Here is a 17687-nt window from a genome sequence, read left to right as displayed (position 1 = left end):
CCCCCCCCCCCCCCTTTAATTAATTTAGGATCAATTACTTATCTTATCTTGTGTATTTTAACAATAATATTAAATTAATAATAATATAGGATCAATTACCTATCTTATCTTGTGTATATTAACGCTAATATTAAATTAATAATAGATGCTGAAAAAAAAAGAGAACCAAGTTGATTAAAAGAAACAAATCATTGATATTTTATTGAAAAGGACGATGAACAAATTACTCGCAATAAAAAAAAGGTAAACAACATAACCTCATTGATGTTCTTCTTGAGCTTCACCAATTCAAATAAACCGGCATAAAATATAACATAGCGATAAAAGGATTCAAGATTTTCATGGTTCGTAACTTATATATGGACGTATTGATTTTAAGAGCATTGGAAGCCGCGTGGTGCCTTTCTGCTGCAAACATTGAGAAGCAAGCTGAGGTTGATGGGGAGGTTAAGGTTGATACCGAGAACACTAGCCTTGAGGGCAGTGCAAAGACAAACCGCAGCTTCAAGATCGACCAAACCCTGGATAAGGCTGCAACATGGAGTCACAGGAGGAGTTCCGATAGTCACATCGTTCAACAAGTTGAGTGCGTTAACACAAACACCGATCTTTAAGGCATCTTTAGGGCAAGTCCCAGTAGTGGTTGGTGCGGTTGGTGGGCTAGGTTTATGTTTGTTGTGTTTGCGCGGTGGAGGAGGACAATCAGTACTGCGAGTGGCTGTAGTGAGGGTGAAGAAAAGGATGTTGAAGAGAAGGAAGAGCGCAAGAGAGTTCTTAAGAGCCATTGGTTGCTGAAGGAAAGACAAACAAAGCCCTAAAGAAACTCCTTCAAGTTGAGAAGGATGTAGAGAGTTGTGGTGGAGAAAAGTAAAGAGTGTTAAGTGTGTATTTATAGGGGAAGTGGGTAGCTTGAGTTGGTTAATAATGGTGCGTGGTTATTAAAATATTTGATTGGACCGACCACGTTCTAGCCCTAGGGAATTTAGCTGGCGATATGCATATTTTTTGGAACTAAGTACAAAGTTGCATTTTAGTCATTATATTAAAATGGTTTTTATATACATATTCTTTGTTTATATTAATTATCTAAAATCACATCTTTATAATAAAGATATAATCAATCTTTTATTATTATTATTACATAATTTTGACTTCCGTATTTTAGAATTACATAGACTTTCGTGTAATCTACGAATGTAATACATTATTAACATAGGGAGATGGAGGACATTACCTGATTGTGTACGTTCTCTTCGTGTGCTCTTCATCGAATGCTCTACTTTAAGATGGAATTAAAAGGAACATTTTGAGAAACGAGTCTACTTCATGATTGATTGTTTTGTAGAACTCGCTTTGTCCGATGACACATAAAGGAAGAGTTTTTGAAACGTTACGATATCATTTTCATTGGTATTTTATATCATTACTGGAACCAAAAATTAATAGACAAAATCACTAGGTTATCTTGTATATTTAAGACTTAAAAATATGAGGAGAACTGTGTCGCGTTGCAAGGCCATTATGGGCAGCTAAAGCCTTATGGAATTCAGCGACCACAAACCTTAACATCATATATAAAAATTAACTTTAGTTAGACATTAGACAACTCTTAATCACATTATCAATTAAACATGCAACTAAAGGTTCACCCGGAACACTACAATATTAGGTTTATTACAAACTACAAGAGTTGATCGGGTCCGCAAACTATGCCATGTGACCCGCTTAGTGCCGTGCTTACCCTTGGGCAAAAAGGGCAAATGCCCACAGCTACCAAAGAAATAAAAAAAATAGGCCACATATTTATAAAAAGATTAGGTTCATATGTTTAATTTAGTATGACATAATTTATTTTTTAAAAGCTTTTTTTGGTGAATATTATATTTTATAGATATTTTTTAATTTTGGTTAGCAAAATATATATATATATATATATATATAATATACATATTTTTTTTTTTCTATTTTGGTTTTCACTATAATTTTTTTAATTCTGTGATAATTTTTTTTTAAAAGCCACATTTTTAAAATGTCGTTTTTTTAATCTGGTTTACAAATTTTCAAGTGCACACCGATCGGACTAATTATATTGCTACACACTAAAGGTTAATTCTTAAACTTATCTGTAACGGATTAAGAAAGATTGTCTTGGCGATTTTCAAGTGTCTACTCTTACTCTTAATCATTAAACATAAACTAAAGATCAGTAAAATTAAACATGCAATTCCGACTAGCAATAATTAATGAAGATGATGAACTAAAAGGAACAAATGTTAACCAGTGGTGGGCTAGTGGTTCTAGTTTTGGTGGAAGAATCGCTCTGTTGGTCTAGGCCAGAGATCGATTCTCCCCAAGCGCAGAATTACTCACTTTAATCCATTTGGCCACATGGGTATGAGCACATTGCTTACGGTCCATTTGTATATCTGGGGAGACCCTCTCCCCAGAGAAATTAGTCTCGGACTATTCCATAAGTCTGGGGATTTACTCTCTGAATTAACAAAAAAAAAAGAAACAAATGATCAACTTAAAGTAAATAAAAGCTTGGTAACTGAGATATTGAAGCATTTTAAATCAGATGGACAATCTTATGAAGTTGAAGCTAATAGTCCGATCCATTGAATCTTCAAAATAGATAGGGGACGATTGTTTTTTTCATTAAAAATTTTCCGTCTGATTTACGTTTTAATGCTAAAAGAATGATTCGAAAATAGCTAGTTTATTACAAATTTCTTTATTTATCGGAATCACAACAAAAAACTATATACAAAGATATCTTACGTAAAATATGTATATAAGTAATTTTAAAATTGTGACTCTAGAATAAAACATTTTGCTTGTGTTTTTATTACATATGATATTTTCAGTCTGTTACAGATTACAGTTGTAAAGTTCAATAAAATAGAGAGATTCAAAAGGAAACACAAAATTTATTGATGTTTTATTACATTATATATTATTAGTAGAAAGTAAATAAGTCACGAGACTTTAGTTGTGGTTTAAGTGTTAAGTTTGTTTTCGTAAACTTAGGAAATAACAAGGGTCGGGAGACAAGGAAATAGTTATGGGCAGGTGAAACCTCTGGGAATCCTGCGGCCGCAAGCCCTACAGAGGATAATGATATTGGGAGAAAGAGTGGAACGTCGTGCTCTCACCAAATCACATAGGCAAGCAGCTGCTTGAGCATCAGATAAATCGCGAATGAGGGTACAACATGGTTTCGCCAATCGAAAATCTAGAAAGTTACCGAAAAATCTTAGGATATTGGAACATGACCTTATTTGGTTGGCATTCCTGGGACATATGCCACGTGGGGGAGATGGTGGTGATGTTTGAGGCTGGGGCGGTGGTGGTGGGGAGCTCGAAGGAGGAGGTGATAGTGAGTTGTTTGGTGAAGGCGACAGTGGTGTACCAGGAGGAGTCAACGGTGGTGAGTTTGGTGAAAGTGTTGGTGAATTTTCCGGTGGTGTGTTTGGAGGAGTTTGTTGGGGTGTGTTCGGAGGAAGCGTTGGTAGGATCTCTAGTGGTGGTATCTCTGGAGGTGGAGTTTCGAGTGATGGGTCTATAATTTCAGGTGGTGGAGTCTCTGGTGGTAGGGTCTCGGGTGGTGGAGTCTTTGGGTCTATAATCTGCGGTGGTGGAGTATTAGATGGTGGTATTTCGGGGTCTATAATCTCTGGTGGTGAGGTCTCGAATGGTGGAATTTCAGGGTCTATAATATTTGGTGGTGGAGTCTCGGGAGGTAGAATCTCAGGGTCTACTATAATCTCTGGTGGTGGAGTCTCAGGTGGTGTAATTTCGGGTGGTAGATTCACGGATGGTGAAATCTCAGGATCTATGATAATCTCTGGGGGTGGAATCTCATGGTCTACAATATCCGGTGGTGGAGTTTCGGGTGGTGAAATCTCAGGTGACGGATTCTCAGGTGGTGGTGTCTTGGATGGTGGAATCTCAGGGTCTATAATATTAGGTGGTGGAGTCTCAGGTGACGAAATCTCAGGCGGTGGACTCTCGAGTGCTGGAGTTTCAGATGGTGGAATCTTAGGGTCTATATTATCTGGTGGTGGAGTCTCCGATGGTGAAATCTCGGGTGGCGGGTTCTCGGTTGGTGGTGTCTCGAGTGGTGGAATTTCAGGTTCTACTATAATCTCTGGTGGTGGAATCGTAGGGTCTATAATATCTGGTGGCGGAGTCTGAGGGAGCGAAATCTCGGGTGGTAAAATCTCGGGTGATGGATTTTCTGATGGTGGAATCTTAGGATCTACTATAATCTCCGGTGGTGGAATCTCAGGGTCTATAATATCTGGTGGTGGAGTCTCAGGTGGTGAAATCTCGGGTGACGGGTTCTCAGTTGGTGGTGTCTCGATTGGTGAAATCTCAGGGTCTACTATAATCTCTGGAGGTGGAATCTTAGGGTCTAGAATATCTGGTGGTGGAGTTTGAGGGAGCGAAATCTCGGGTGGTAGAATCTCAGGTGATGGATTTTCGAATGGTGGAATCTCAGGATCTACTATAATCTCCGGTGGTGGAATCTCAGGGTCTATAATATCTGGTGGTGCAGTTTCAGGTGGTGAAATCTCGGGTGGCGGATTAGTCTTAGGTGGTGATGTGTCTGATGGTGAAATTGGTGGTGGGGTGTTCTGTGGAGGAGATGGTAGTGGGCAAATACAAGGTGGACAGGCCATTGGTGGGGGTGAGGGCGAACGACGAGGGGGTGAGGGCGGGCGACGAGGGCGTGAAGGTGTACCGCGAGGGGGTGGGGGTGAGCGGAGACGAGAAGAAGGTGGGCCACGATGGGACGGGCTTTGAGCGTCAATTTGGCTGAGGAAGAGAATGCTGATTATTGCAAGGACGACTGCTAACGTTTTCGTTAAACCATGTGGGGCCATTTTGTCCTCACGAAAGGAGGAATGTACGGAAATTGTGAATTGAGATGTAGTGAGGTTGTGAGTATTTATAGCCACTTTTGGAGCTTGAATGCCATTATGTCACTTGGGTCTATTGCCAAACCCCTTCTATTAGTTTAATAGGTGGCTTAACTTCACGTATTTGTTTGAAAATAAATCTTTCATTAGCCTTACGCGCTGGTCGATATTTAAGTTCAACACGCTCGCAGTAATCAGTTTATCAAAATGCGGATTAATCTGGCATGCACACTAACGGTCTTAGTCTTTAGATGAAGATTACTCGTATAAATTAGTCGCTTATAGACTGTGACATAAGATGATGGTTCGGAGTTAGAAAAACCACTCTCATGATACTTGTTTTGGATTATTTCTTTTGTTTTTTTTTTATAATGTTGATCTAATTAATCGTTCGTTTTGGTCCATTGCTTTATCCAAGTGGATTTGTAGAAAATATTTACCGAAGTTATGACGTCTTTTCTGTTGAATGTGCTCGATATGCTTTTAATTAATTTATATTTATCCATTCTAAAAGAATAGAATATATAATACTTTTAAGAGTACTATATATTTTTTTAAAAAAAATTGGACAATAGATAGAGATATGTAACGATCAATTCTATCTCAAAACTGTGACTGGAGTGAGTAATTTGTTGGTTTTGTTGCTTGAGTAGTGGGCATCCTTCATGAATTCCATAAAATTAAATAGTTTTTAGGGTTAAGTTTGGGGGCATTTTAAGTTACCTTTGGCCTTTCAGTCTCTATAGTTAGGCTAAACATAAATGTGACCATTTATTTGTTTTACTTGTTAGGTACAATGTAAATTGATTAGTCTGGTTCTGGTGACACCAGTAAACTCACATAAATTTTCAGTCTGGACGCTGAGTTTTTGGTGGCTACAAGCAAAAAACAAAAAAAAAGGTAAAAATGTATATTTTGTGAGTCGATCTTGTGACCATAACCCTTAGGTAGAAGTAGGTTTCCAGCAGAACTAATGAATTTTTGGTAAAAAGTGGGCCGATTAAATACTTATTGTAATGGCGGCCGCAAGCACCAACTTGGCTTGCTTGTACCCTTGACCGGCTGTGTAGACTGGTCCAGCCTGGCTTTGTTTTTCCATATACTTAAAATTGGGACGACGTTCTATTTCCCTACGAGAAGTATTGTATTGAACCAGATAGATCTCGTTCTTTACCCTCGGTCTATATGTCCCCGAAATAAAAGTTCGAAAGCTATATTCCCCCGAATCCAAAGTTCGAAAGCTATATCTCCCCAATTCTGGATTATATTGGTTTACCGTCTAAACCTGAGACCAAACCAGATATGTCCCGAATGTAAACCAGATGTTGAACCAGTTTGATGCACAAACCTAGATTAAACCAAACCCGACCCGTTTGATCATAAACCCAGAATCCCCAAATAAAACCTAAAATCGATTTTCGTTGTTCATAATCGATTCCTTTTATTGAGTTTGGTTCTTCTTCTTGAGATTACTTCTTCTTTCATTTACGAGTTTGAGTATCACAATGAGTAATGTATCATCCAATTCCACTGAATCTAGTTTGCAGGGAAGAGGAAGGGCTATCGGTGTGCCAAAGAGATGTTGGTGCGGAGAAGGAATCATATCTTTGATATCGAAGTCTGATTCCAACCCTTACAGGAGATATTATCGGTGTCAATTTGTCGTAGCTAATAAGGTAAGTCGATTTTGTTTTATTTTTGATTTTTTTTTGTTTCCGTGTATAACATTAGGATTGTTGCAGCTTAGGAATGATGAACACACTTTCAAATGGGTTGATGAGGCATTTGTCAATGAGATAGACACATTGAATGCAAAGAATGCTGACCTTGAGAAGCAGCTGAAAGAGATCAGAACAGAGAGGTTTGAGTTTGAGAAGATGGTCTATGAGAAGATGGAGAAGGAGATATTTGAGAAGGTTGAAGATGGTTTGTCTGAAGCCAAAGCAAGCCATAAGAAAATCATGATTGTCTTAGTCTTCTTTTGTATGATCATGATTGGTCTCACTAAGCTACTAGGTTGAAGAACGGGATGAGTGTTGTTCCTTTAGTTTGTTGTTGCTATGTTTTTGTTTCAGTTGTAATATGTTGCTATTAAAAGACTATGAGATGGTAATGAGAACATAGTCCGTCATACCTGTATTGCTTCAGATTGTTTCCAGTTCTGAGAACATAGTCCGTCCACTAAAGAATGTCTGCTTATCGTACAAATGCCCATCACCGCGCCTGATATGTGTATGAACTGGCTCTGTACCGTCACCGTTTTCATCGGTATCACTCTCCGGATACACATCATGGCGGACTGGTGGTTCATCGACGAACTCATTCACCAACTGGTCGATGTGAAATTCATCTCTGTCATGTGCTTCTTCATCGAAATCTCCTCCAAAGTCAGCATCTGAAAGGACAATCGCCATTGAAGCTGTTTTCCCAAAGAAATCTAAGCAAAGAATTGGGTTTCGATCTAGGGTTCTTCGCAAATTGGAGGATTTTTAGTTTTATGGATTTTGGGGATAATGGATAGTGAAATCGAAGATAAACGGGTCGAAATCGGGTGTCGGGTTTGGTTTAATTTTAGGTTTGTGCATCAAACTGGTTCAATATCTGGTTTGGTCTCAGGTTTAGACGGTAAACCAATATAATCCAGAATTGGGGAGATATAGCTTTCGAACTTTGGATTCGGGGGAATATAGCTTTCGAACTTTTATTTCGGGGACATATAGACCGAGGGTAAAGAACGAGATCTATCTGGTTCGATACAATACTTCTCGTGGGGAAATAGACCGTCGGCCCACTTAAAATTTTAAGTTCGGCTTGGCTTAAACATTAAGTGTTTAAAATCATCATTACCAAATTTGTATACAAAAAAAAAGATGAAAGTGATTTCATCGAGTTTATTAGGATCTTCAAAGTATTTAGGGAGAAATATGTTGAGTTGATAATTAACTCGAATGACGAAGTGTGTTATAAGCATGTTTATTACATAATTCAACGGCATCATAGTCAACTTACATATAAATATTGCTCATGTTATAAAATGAAGAATCGCGCGCCTTCCTCCCAAACACTTATATAACTTGAAAAGCGTTAATGCGTTACTTCCACATTTAATATACAAATCTTGATATGGTGATGATTATTTAAAAAGCTAGCGTTAATCCATTTCTGGATCTTTACTCCACTATCTAGATTTGGAATGCTCTATATTTATCTTATTTATGTTTTAGTTGTTTCCAATCATATAATGTTTATTCTTTTATTTATTTATTTAGACATAAAAAACTATAGCTTTTATATTCTATGGTTGTGAAGTTTGATTTGAAAGTGAAGCGTCTTGCGAGCATGGAATGTGGGAACTTTAATTTTCACCTGATATATAGAGAAGGCTATTTGATTATGCGATCATTTTGTTTAGAGATTTGATTACTTTTTTTGGTATTCTTGTTTAGAGATTTGATTTTATGTAGCCTTTCATGCATTTTTAATTTTTTTATGTAATTTTTTCTGTTGTGCTTTCTTCTCCGGAAATATCTCCTAAACTTAAATGGTTTGGTATTATGAACAAAACAATGATACAGACAGAACTAATATAAAGCTAGCCATTACCAACTTCATTATTTCATTAGTACTGGACGAAAAGTGAAAAGGTCAAAAGGCTTCCATAGTGTAATTGTAAAGTGAGTAAGTTTTAGGTTTACAAATGCAAGGAAATGGTCATGGGCAAGTGAAACCTGGAGAAATAATGTGACCACAAGTCCTACAAATGGTGATGATATTAGGTAAGAGACTTAGGCGTGGTGCTCTCACCGACTCACATAGGCAAGTAAGTGCATCAGCATCAGATAGACCAAGGATGATAGAGCAACAAGGTTGCACATTGCCAAACCCTATGACATTGCCGATAATACTTAGGATATTGCCACATATTTGTAGTTGGAGGCCACTCCTAGGGCAAATAGCACGAGGTGGAGGCGGTGGTGAAGTGAATGAGATTGGCGGTGGTGGGTTTGCTGTAAGATACGGCGTGCCATTATAAAAGGTGCTGCGTAGTTGTTTTTTTCCTTTCACCGGAAAATCAACAACGTATTGACACCGCATGGCAAATCACACATCGACCTGCCTTGGGCATATTAGTTTCCGCGCGGATCACCTAGGGGGGCAACTGCCACAAGAAATGACTTATAAGATAACATGGAAAATTAGATGGTGGGTCGAATTTTCGGAAGATGTGGACAGCGTACAGAAATGCTTGGTAGGGGTGGGCAGGGGGGAGGACGGATTTGGGCTTGCGTTCTGTTGGGTTTTTGTTGAACCATGCGTTGCCATTTTATTCAACTTGTACAGTTTGTTCTCACAAAGGGCCAATTATACGGAAACTGGTGAATACAAATAAAGTGAGGTTGGGTATATTTGTATCCCCTTTGGAGCTTCACTACATTGACCCCCACTTGTAACATTGATAATTAAAGCCCTTTCTGGTTGTTTGCCAAAAAAAAAAAAAAAAAGCTCTTTCTGGTTAAATTAGGGCTTAGCTTGAATTTAATTCAAATCTGTTAATAATCGTTAAATCTTTTTATCCAAATAAAAAGGGAAAAGAAAAAACAAACTTTATTAAGTATCCGAAATATTTACTTCATCAATATGACAACATCCCCTTAAAATGTCTTAAAAGTCCATAATTTGAATTTCTTTTCTCAAGTTTTATTTGAAACTTATGAACGTAAATAAAGGTAAGACGTACGTCAGCGTTTCTCTTTTCCATTTTCTACGAATTATTTAGTTTACAAAAAAAAATTATTTAGTAAAAGAATCGAAAAAAACTAATTAGCATTTTTCTTTTTGTAAACCGATTGGCATTTAGTTAAGATGAATGCATGCGCACGTACAAAAAATCGCCTGAAGTCGTGGGTTTTGTAGCTTGAGTAAATGGGTTTGGCATGTTTCATAAATTCCCTATCCCATGCATGCTCGTCTTCATATAGATGTTTAGGGATGGCCGATCGGGACACTCTAAGGTAATCTGGCAGCCGCGAGTCTATATGGTTAAGATATATATATATATTTATTGAGCATATATGATTAACAATATAATTATGGCATATATGATCTACTCTCTTCTCCTTTTCTCTATACACGTATGTTGTTAAAATATATTCCACATTTAAATTGTTTTAACAACGGACCTTGCTACAGACCCCAAAAAATGACAAACATGACATTTAGCAATAAACTAAAAGCGTATTCATTTGGCCATGGGTTATATATTATGAGCTAGCTACACCTAAACATGGTTATATTATTAAGATTTAAGTTAGGGCTGGTTTTGGTTAAACAAAAAACGTTCTGCTTAAGTATGTAGGGCTTATAAATAATCACAACATTAACTGAATTACTATAAATCGGACCATCCACTACATAGAAATAAGAGATCATTATCTTTTTCTTTTCTTTTTTTTTTAAATCTTGGACCACATGCATTTACTTTCTGAACGGTTTCATTATGCCTAAAGCTTTTAGGCAAGTGGCTTCTGCTGGTGTTGAGCACGTAAGATCGACCCTAACCTCACTCACACAGTGGAAAATGGAAATAAATGGGCTAGTGGACACTGGACCCCGAAAAGACAAAACTAAAACCATATGCTTGTTATGAACGAATTCAGAGTATGGGATCACATACTTCTCACTGGCACTCATTACAAGACAATGACGAGTATACCTCATATAAGATATGTAAAACCTCAACTTCTATAGTATGGCAAATTGAAAAAATGTCATAAATTAAATGATGATAAAAACATAACTGAAAATTACAACATTAGATAACAATATATATCTCTTACGAAAAAAAAAAACACGATTTGTCCAGGCGAAACGTAATACAACAGTGTGTTAAAGCGATCAGAATTCCAGAACCATTGTTTGGAACACCCGAAAACATAAGCTAACGAACCAATTTGATTGTTTGTATTATCATACACAAAAGAAATGATCAAGTTAATGAACAGTTAGTCAACATTTTAAGTTTTCTAAATAGGCACTTTGAACATTCATTTTTAATAAAAGCCAACTCTTTTTTTAACGTTCCAGTACATCACCATGTAATGTTCGCCATGATTATTACATCGATCACTACGTTGATTGGTTTGACCGGAAAAGTGATCAAAACCGCTTTATCAGAAACCAGTTCCACCAAAATATGTACATGCCCTTTCTGGTGTGATTTTATTTTTGACAGACAAGTAATTATATATGTTTTAAATGAACCATTGAAGTATACACAAAGACTAGTTCATATTCTCAATTTTTTTCGTTACGACAAATCACTGGACACTGGGAGGCAGGAAAACAAAAAAGTATTAAACATTATTTATTATTCTTCTTCGTGAACATTAATAGATATGCATACAGAGTTACAGACATCAACAGTCCTTTTTCTTGTAAACATAAGTAGTCCTTATTACGTCCTAATCAACAACGAAACACAGATCAACACTGTAATCCATTAATTAATAGGTAACCATACTTGTGGTGCAAGCAAACTTCAAGGAAATACTGGATTTATAGGGATCTTAATTAGGGGGAATTAAGGGGTAGTTACTGTTGCTGGTGGACACTGAAAACCAATAGGAAAAACCATATTGCAAGCAAAAAAGATTTCTCTAACGGCCTTATCGATACCGAAAACCAAAGGGAGTGGCCTGAAGATAAAGCAGAGACAATCGGCTACTTGAACATCAGCGAGGCCATTGACGGCAGTGCAACATGATCGTGCTCTGGTGTCTCCAGCTGTGACATTGGCTAGGCCAAGGACGTTAGCACATATGCGTAGTTGCAATGGGTCTCTGGGACAAGTACCAAAGTTGTCGCCCATTGTTGGTGAAGGCGAGCTGAGTAGGTCTGCTTCTGCGAGGCTGATGAGGATGATGACGAGGGAAATGGTGGTTGAGCTGTGTGAGGCCATTTTTTTATTTTATTTTGTGGATATGAAAGTAGTGCGTGGATGCTTTCGATGAGGTTGTGTGGGTAATTTATAGAGGAAAGAAAGGCCTTGGAATTAAAGACACTTATTTTTATCATTTCATTTCTCTTCGCCTAACATTACTCTTTTTAACTAATGAGGCTTTAGAGATTTAGGCAAGTATTTGGTTCCCTGATTCTCTCTCGTTTCTCTCTAGTCTTATACACGCCTTTACGCCGCAAAATCTCTAGTTTAGCATGCATTAAAGAGGTTTTTGTTTGTTTGTTTTTAAGTTTCGTTTTCTTTTAATTCATAAGGTCATGGATATATGTTTCTTATGAATTGAATAGATGTAATTATTTTAAACAGTTGATATAGTAAGTTAGTAACTCAGTTCAAAGAATGAAAGTACAGAAAGTAAATATCGAACAAAAATAGAGAAAAACTGAATATTTTTTGGGCGTTCATCCTGAGGTTAAAACCAAATTTCGTAAACTTTTTTGTTTTTCCCCAATTATATTTTAATTATGAAAATTAGATTATAATATTCTTAAGAACTAAACTGTCTTATTTTAAAAACTTGCCTCAATCCTTTAGAAACATAGACACTTAACTACTTGACAATGCCAAAACCGCCACATATATATTCCAATAGATCTAAACTGATGAAAGATATTAATTAGAAATTTTACGTCTAAAGTATGTATAAGAAACATGTTTCAATCTATTATTTGTTAATTGATTTTAAGTTGTAAATCTATAAATTTAAATATAACAAAACAATATATGTCGTCGCCAAAAGGGCAACACATTTAGAAGAATCCACACCCACCGATGCTCTGGTTAATGGTGGCTTCACCAAACTCTATAGTCGAGAGATAAAACAATTACTCATATATAGACCGCCGATGCCAGTCGTTATTTAGAAGCTTTGATTGCTGATGAGTCTTTTCATTATCTTATAAATGCATATATTTGTTTCCCATATGGAAGAGTTATGAAAGCTTATTAAAGCGGAGATCAGAAACGAAATCACTTTGTTTAAGATTAATTGAATTCTTTAATTGCTTTTCTTTTTTCCCTAACAATATTTGTTACTCCAACTTGATTAGAAAAGAAATTAAGACACAATCAAATATCATACAAACTTTATTTATGTTTTATTGGATTATTGGGATATAGTATATAAAAGAAACTTACGGACGAAGTGTATATAGTAAATGAGTTTTAGTATATTGTGGGGCAAATGAGGTGGTTATGGGCAAGTGAAGCCCGGAGGAACCCTACGACCACAAATTCTATAGAGGTTGATGATATTAGGAGAGATACTGCGACGTGGAGCTCTCACTGATTCACAAAGGCAAGCAAGTGCGTCAGCATCAGACAGATTACGAATGAGAGAACAACATGGTTGTGCCCTTCCAAATCCTAGGAAACCATCAATAATACTTAGAATAGTGCCACATATTCGTAGTTTCACACCAATCCTTGGGCATGTGCCACGCGGGGGAGGCGGTGGTGGAGTTCTCGGAGGAGGTATTAATGGTGTCTGTGGAGGAGGCGATAGTGGAGGCGTTGGTAGAGACATTGGAGGTGCACGCGGAGGAAGCATTGGTGGAGGAACTGCTGGTGCAAGTGAAGGAGAAATTGATGGAGTTCTTGGCAGAGACATTGGTGGTGCAAGCGAAGGAGAAGTTGGTGTAGGCTTTGGCGGAGATTGTGGTGGTGCACGTGGCGATGAGATTGGTGAAGTTCTTGGAGGAGGCATTGGTGGTGCCCGTGGAGGAGAATTTGGTGGACTCCTTTGTGGAGAAACTAGTGGTGCAAGCGGGAGAGACGTTGGTGATTTTTTTGGTGGAGACATTGGTGGTGTTTGTGGAAGAGAATTTGGTGGACTCGTTGGAGGAGAAATTGGTGTTGTCTGTGGGGAAGTGCTTGGGGGAATCCTTGGAGAAGGAACTGGTGGTGTCCGTGGAGGAGAAATTGGTGGAAACACTGGAGATGCACGTGGAGGAAGCATTGGTAGAGAAATTAATGGTGCAAGCATAGGAGAAATTGGTGTAGTTCTTGGTGGAGACATTGGTGGTGCACGCTGAGGAGAAGTTGTTGTAGGTTTTGGTGGAGACTGCGGTGGTGCACGCGGCGGTGAAGTTAGTTGAGTTCTTGGAGAAGGCATTGGTGGTGTTTGTGGAGGAAAATTTGGTGGAGAGATCGAAGGCGTTCGTGGAGGAGTGGTTGGGATATTTCTAGGAGGAGGACCTAGTGGTGTACGCGGAGGAGAAGTTGGTGAACTCCTTGGAGGAGACAAAGATGGTGTACGCGAAGGATTAGTTGGTGGAGTTCTTGGGGTTGATGGTGTAGGTGGTGTGCGGGGACGAGGCTGCCCTTCGGTGTGGCCTAAGAAGAGGATGATGAGCGCAAAGACAAAAGCTAGGGATGCTTTCGTACATTTTTTATCCATTTTTTCGATGGAGATATGTCCTCAACGGAGGATTATGTATGGATACTGGTGAACTAAATTTAAGTGAGGTTGTAGGTATTTATAAGACTTCAAAATGTTCACTCGATGGTTATGTACCACTTGTTCCATTGACAAACTATGTTAGGCATTGAGGTGGGCTTCACCCTACGTTACCTAGATCGTTAAGTCTTTAATTAGATGGGCTAATGTATTCTTTCCACTTTAATTTTATTTACATGACTTTATGATTTTTCATGTTGTTAACAGTTATTTAAACGATCTTAAGTGTATATATAATGCACTATGCAGGTTTAGTGTATGTTGATACAATAACAATATTAGCACAAACCCTTGGATATATACCTTTTTTATTTTTACATCGTTTAGGTTCTGTACTTTTAAGTGTATTAAATTATTAACTTTGTTTTTTTAGAGTTTTCGGACTTCACGAAATGTGTGTTCGCATCACTAAATTTACTTGCCAAACCTTTTCCTCAAACTGCAAGTCTGCAACCTTGGCCACATGTAGACTGTAGAGTGTAGAGGGACCAAAAGCTACAACTGTGGCTACGTAATTAATAAATTATATTTACAGAAAAGTGCTGAATGAATTCGTGATTCCGATCCGCAAGTCTTTTTTATCACAGTTTTTAACTCAACCAACCTCATCGCCGCAGATATGCAATCAAATCAATTAACCAACCTCATCGGCGCAAATAACCAATACAACCCAGTTTCCGCAGATATGCAATCAAATCAAGTTTTTTTTTTCTTTCTCACTTATGACATTCTGCAAAAATATTTCATTTTTTTCACGATTTCGATATTCTACGTTGTTACTGTGTCCATAAACTTTTCGTAAGCTTTTATCAAAAACCAAAAAAAAATGACAAATGACTAAGGTAGAGAATATTTAGTCACAATATTCAACGTAAGCCAACTAGTTAAAGCTTCTAAACACTATAAGTACAATCATCAAAATCTTAATTGTGGCAAACTTTTGCATATCATAACACCTCAAAAAGCTAGTCCCCGAGAAATATATTGCTGATGAGAGAAGTGAAAAATAAAAAAACACTCATGTTTCCACTATAGAATAATCCCAGACTAAGAGTTTTTGTAGCTATGAGTGGGAAAAAGGATTAGAGGAGAGGAATGGACGTGGTTGAGAGAGTTGAATCCGTTGAGGATTAAACATTTTTTGTCGTGCATGTGATGTGTTTCATACATTAATACTTAATTTAAAACTATGATGCACTCTATTTGTGTGTATGTGTATTAATTAGTACTTTTGCATGTATCTGTCAAACTTTGTTAAAAAGAGAGATCTAATGAAAGCATGTAGGTTTCATATATAGTATCTGCTCGAACATGAAGATATATGCTTTTAAAACAAAGTGTAGAGTTGTTGAAATTATTAAGTAAACCTGAATTTGATCAAACCAAACCTATAAATAATTTTTGGGTTTCAATCAATTTTCTAAAAAGATGATATATTTTTAAAATAATTCTTATCAATATAATATTGCTTAGAGACTAGACAGATAAATTATTATTTGCATCTCAATCCGAACCAACCAAACCAAAATTTAGCCGAACCTTATATATTGGTTCTATAACAATTACCCTGAAGTTCAGGGCCTGAACAAAAAAGATTAATGATCAACTGATTAAGAACTAAAACTGAATGTTCATCTAATGTATTAAATATTAATGATATCTACAAAATTATCGATTAGATGGTTGAAATCCACTAGTACAACTTACGCATGCTACTTGTGGAACCAAATATTACATTAGTTCACTAACCAGTAACCAAATGTGTAATCAGTTCAGTTGGCATTTAAGAATTCTTCAATCAGCCAATCTTTATTTATTTTTATATAAATACAAACCCTCACCTCCCCCAAATTACTTACAACACTCATCTCCAAAAGAAAAAGAGAGCTTAATCAGCGNCCAGTAACCAAATGTGTAATCAGTTCAGTTGGCATTTAAGAATTCTTCAATCAGCCAATCTTTATTTATTTTTATATAAATACAAACCCTCACCTCCCCCAAATTACTTACAACACTCATCTCCAAAACAAAAAGAGAGCTTAATCAGCGTTTTCAAAACATGGCTTCAAAGAACATGATGAAAAACACGATAGCTCTCGTCCTCACCATCAACCTCGTCTTCTTTGGCTTCACCGTGGCCCAGGCTCCACCACCTCAAGCTCAGACGTGTCCCAGAGACATTCAAGCTTGTGTCAACGTGCTTGGCCTCAGCGTGTTCATCAATCCTCGAAGTGTAAGCCAATGCTGCACTCTCGTGGCTGGGCTTAACGCCTCTGTGGCCTCTGTATGCCTCTGCAATGCCGTTAGAATCAATATCCTCAATCTAGTGGACGTCAGTCTGAGACTTGGTCAGCTTCTTAATACCTGCGGTGTCAATCCCCCAACTGGTTTCAGATGCGCTTAATCTTCTCATAAGACTAAATAAGAAAACCATTTCTGTATTATCGAATAATAATGGTGCAAGTATGTTTCTATAATAATAATATGTTTTAGCATGATCTATCTTGTTGTTATAATAAAGTGAAAACAGTCGTACTGTTTTCACATTTTCGTATTTGTCTTCTGCAAGTTAAATTTCCATATATGTTGTATCTCTTATTTCAGATGAAAAAAAGTAAAATACACTTCACTTTATATTTTTGTTATTCGTCAAGTATCATATTACCATTGGGAATTGGTCAATTGGGATATCAAGTTTTAACTAGGTCACCTCGAAACTGAATGGACCGAAAGTATTTCAGTAGTCCTTGTCCCAAAAAGGTTTTGAGCCTAAAATCATCTCTGTCCAAGTTTAGAGGGGTTAGTTAATTTGGAATGGTTTAGGGTTTGTCTGAATATCCCACCGGCCCAATATTACCTTCATTGTTTTATTAAAATTATCTTCATTGACACAATATATATATATATAATATAACTGAATGTATATATGTATATATTCTGAACAATAATTGTATATGCTCAAAGAACATAGCCAAACCCTTTTATTCTCTCAAATCGTAAACAAATGAATAATGAATGAATAGAACTTTGTATATATCAGTGAAAATGTGTATATATCACTAAAAGGAATTGAAAATACGGATCCATGACAGTTGATTCTATTGCAAATTTATGACCGCTTTAAGAAAGTTATGGATTGTGGAATTTGACTTTAACTGCATGCCGAAGTTTTACATTAGTTTCAACTTTCATCGCCAAACCTTTGCTTCGTAGACTGGGCACATTTTTATATTACCTTGAGTCTCTATTATAATTAAGGCTATGGCCGAGATGTTTTGGGGCTTGA

At 37.1% G+C, this 17687-nt stretch overlaps 6 protein-coding genes across 6 annotated transcripts; 3 read left to right on the top strand and 3 right to left on the bottom strand.

Annotated features, from left to right (window-relative positions):
• On the bottom strand, positions 171–862 carry LOC104722797 (putative lipid-binding protein AIR1). The gene has a single exon (XM_010441033.2). It carries the CDS (start codon positions 783–785, stop codon positions 375–377), a length of 411 nt encoding a protein of 136 aa, XP_010439335.1. The 5' UTR covers positions 786–862; the 3' UTR covers positions 171–374.
• On the bottom strand, positions 3063–4889 carry LOC104727839 (36.4 kDa proline-rich protein-like). The gene has a single exon (XM_010446908.1). It carries the CDS (start codon positions 4887–4889, stop codon positions 3063–3065), a length of 1827 nt encoding a protein of 608 aa, XP_010445210.1.
• Positions 6189–6972, top strand: LOC109127159 (uncharacterized protein At4g04775-like). The gene is made up of 2 exons (XM_019231494.1): positions 6189–6601; positions 6668–6972. The coding sequence occupies exons 1-2, from the start codon at positions 6431–6433 to the stop codon at positions 6944–6946; spliced, it is 450 nt and encodes a 149-aa protein (XP_019087039.1). The 5' UTR covers positions 6189–6430; the 3' UTR covers positions 6947–6972.
• On the bottom strand, positions 11267–12039 carry LOC104722796 (putative lipid-binding protein AIR1B). Its single transcript, XM_010441031.2, has one exon. It carries the CDS (start codon positions 11881–11883, stop codon positions 11506–11508), a length of 378 nt encoding a protein of 125 aa, XP_010439333.1. The 5' UTR covers positions 11884–12039; the 3' UTR covers positions 11267–11505.
• LOC104727838 (glycine-rich cell wall structural protein) lies at positions 13191–14393 on the top strand. Its single transcript, XM_010446907.1, has 2 exons — positions 13191–13965; positions 14053–14393. Exons 1-2 carry the CDS (start codon positions 13191–13193, stop codon positions 14391–14393), a joined length of 1116 nt encoding a protein of 371 aa, XP_010445209.1.
• LOC104722795 (putative lipid-binding protein AIR1B) lies at positions 16413–17039 on the top strand. Its single transcript, XM_010441030.1, has one exon. It carries the CDS (start codon positions 16461–16463, stop codon positions 16803–16805), a length of 345 nt encoding a protein of 114 aa, XP_010439332.1. The 5' UTR covers positions 16413–16460; the 3' UTR covers positions 16806–17039.

Source organism: Camelina sativa, chromosome 11, assembly GCF_000633955.1.
Source record: "Camelina sativa cultivar DH55 chromosome 11, Cs, whole genome shotgun sequence".
In the NCBI taxonomy this organism is placed as follows: Eukaryota; Viridiplantae; Streptophyta; class Magnoliopsida; order Brassicales; family Brassicaceae; genus Camelina; species Camelina sativa.
This window is presented reverse-complemented; position numbering and strand designations above follow the sequence as displayed.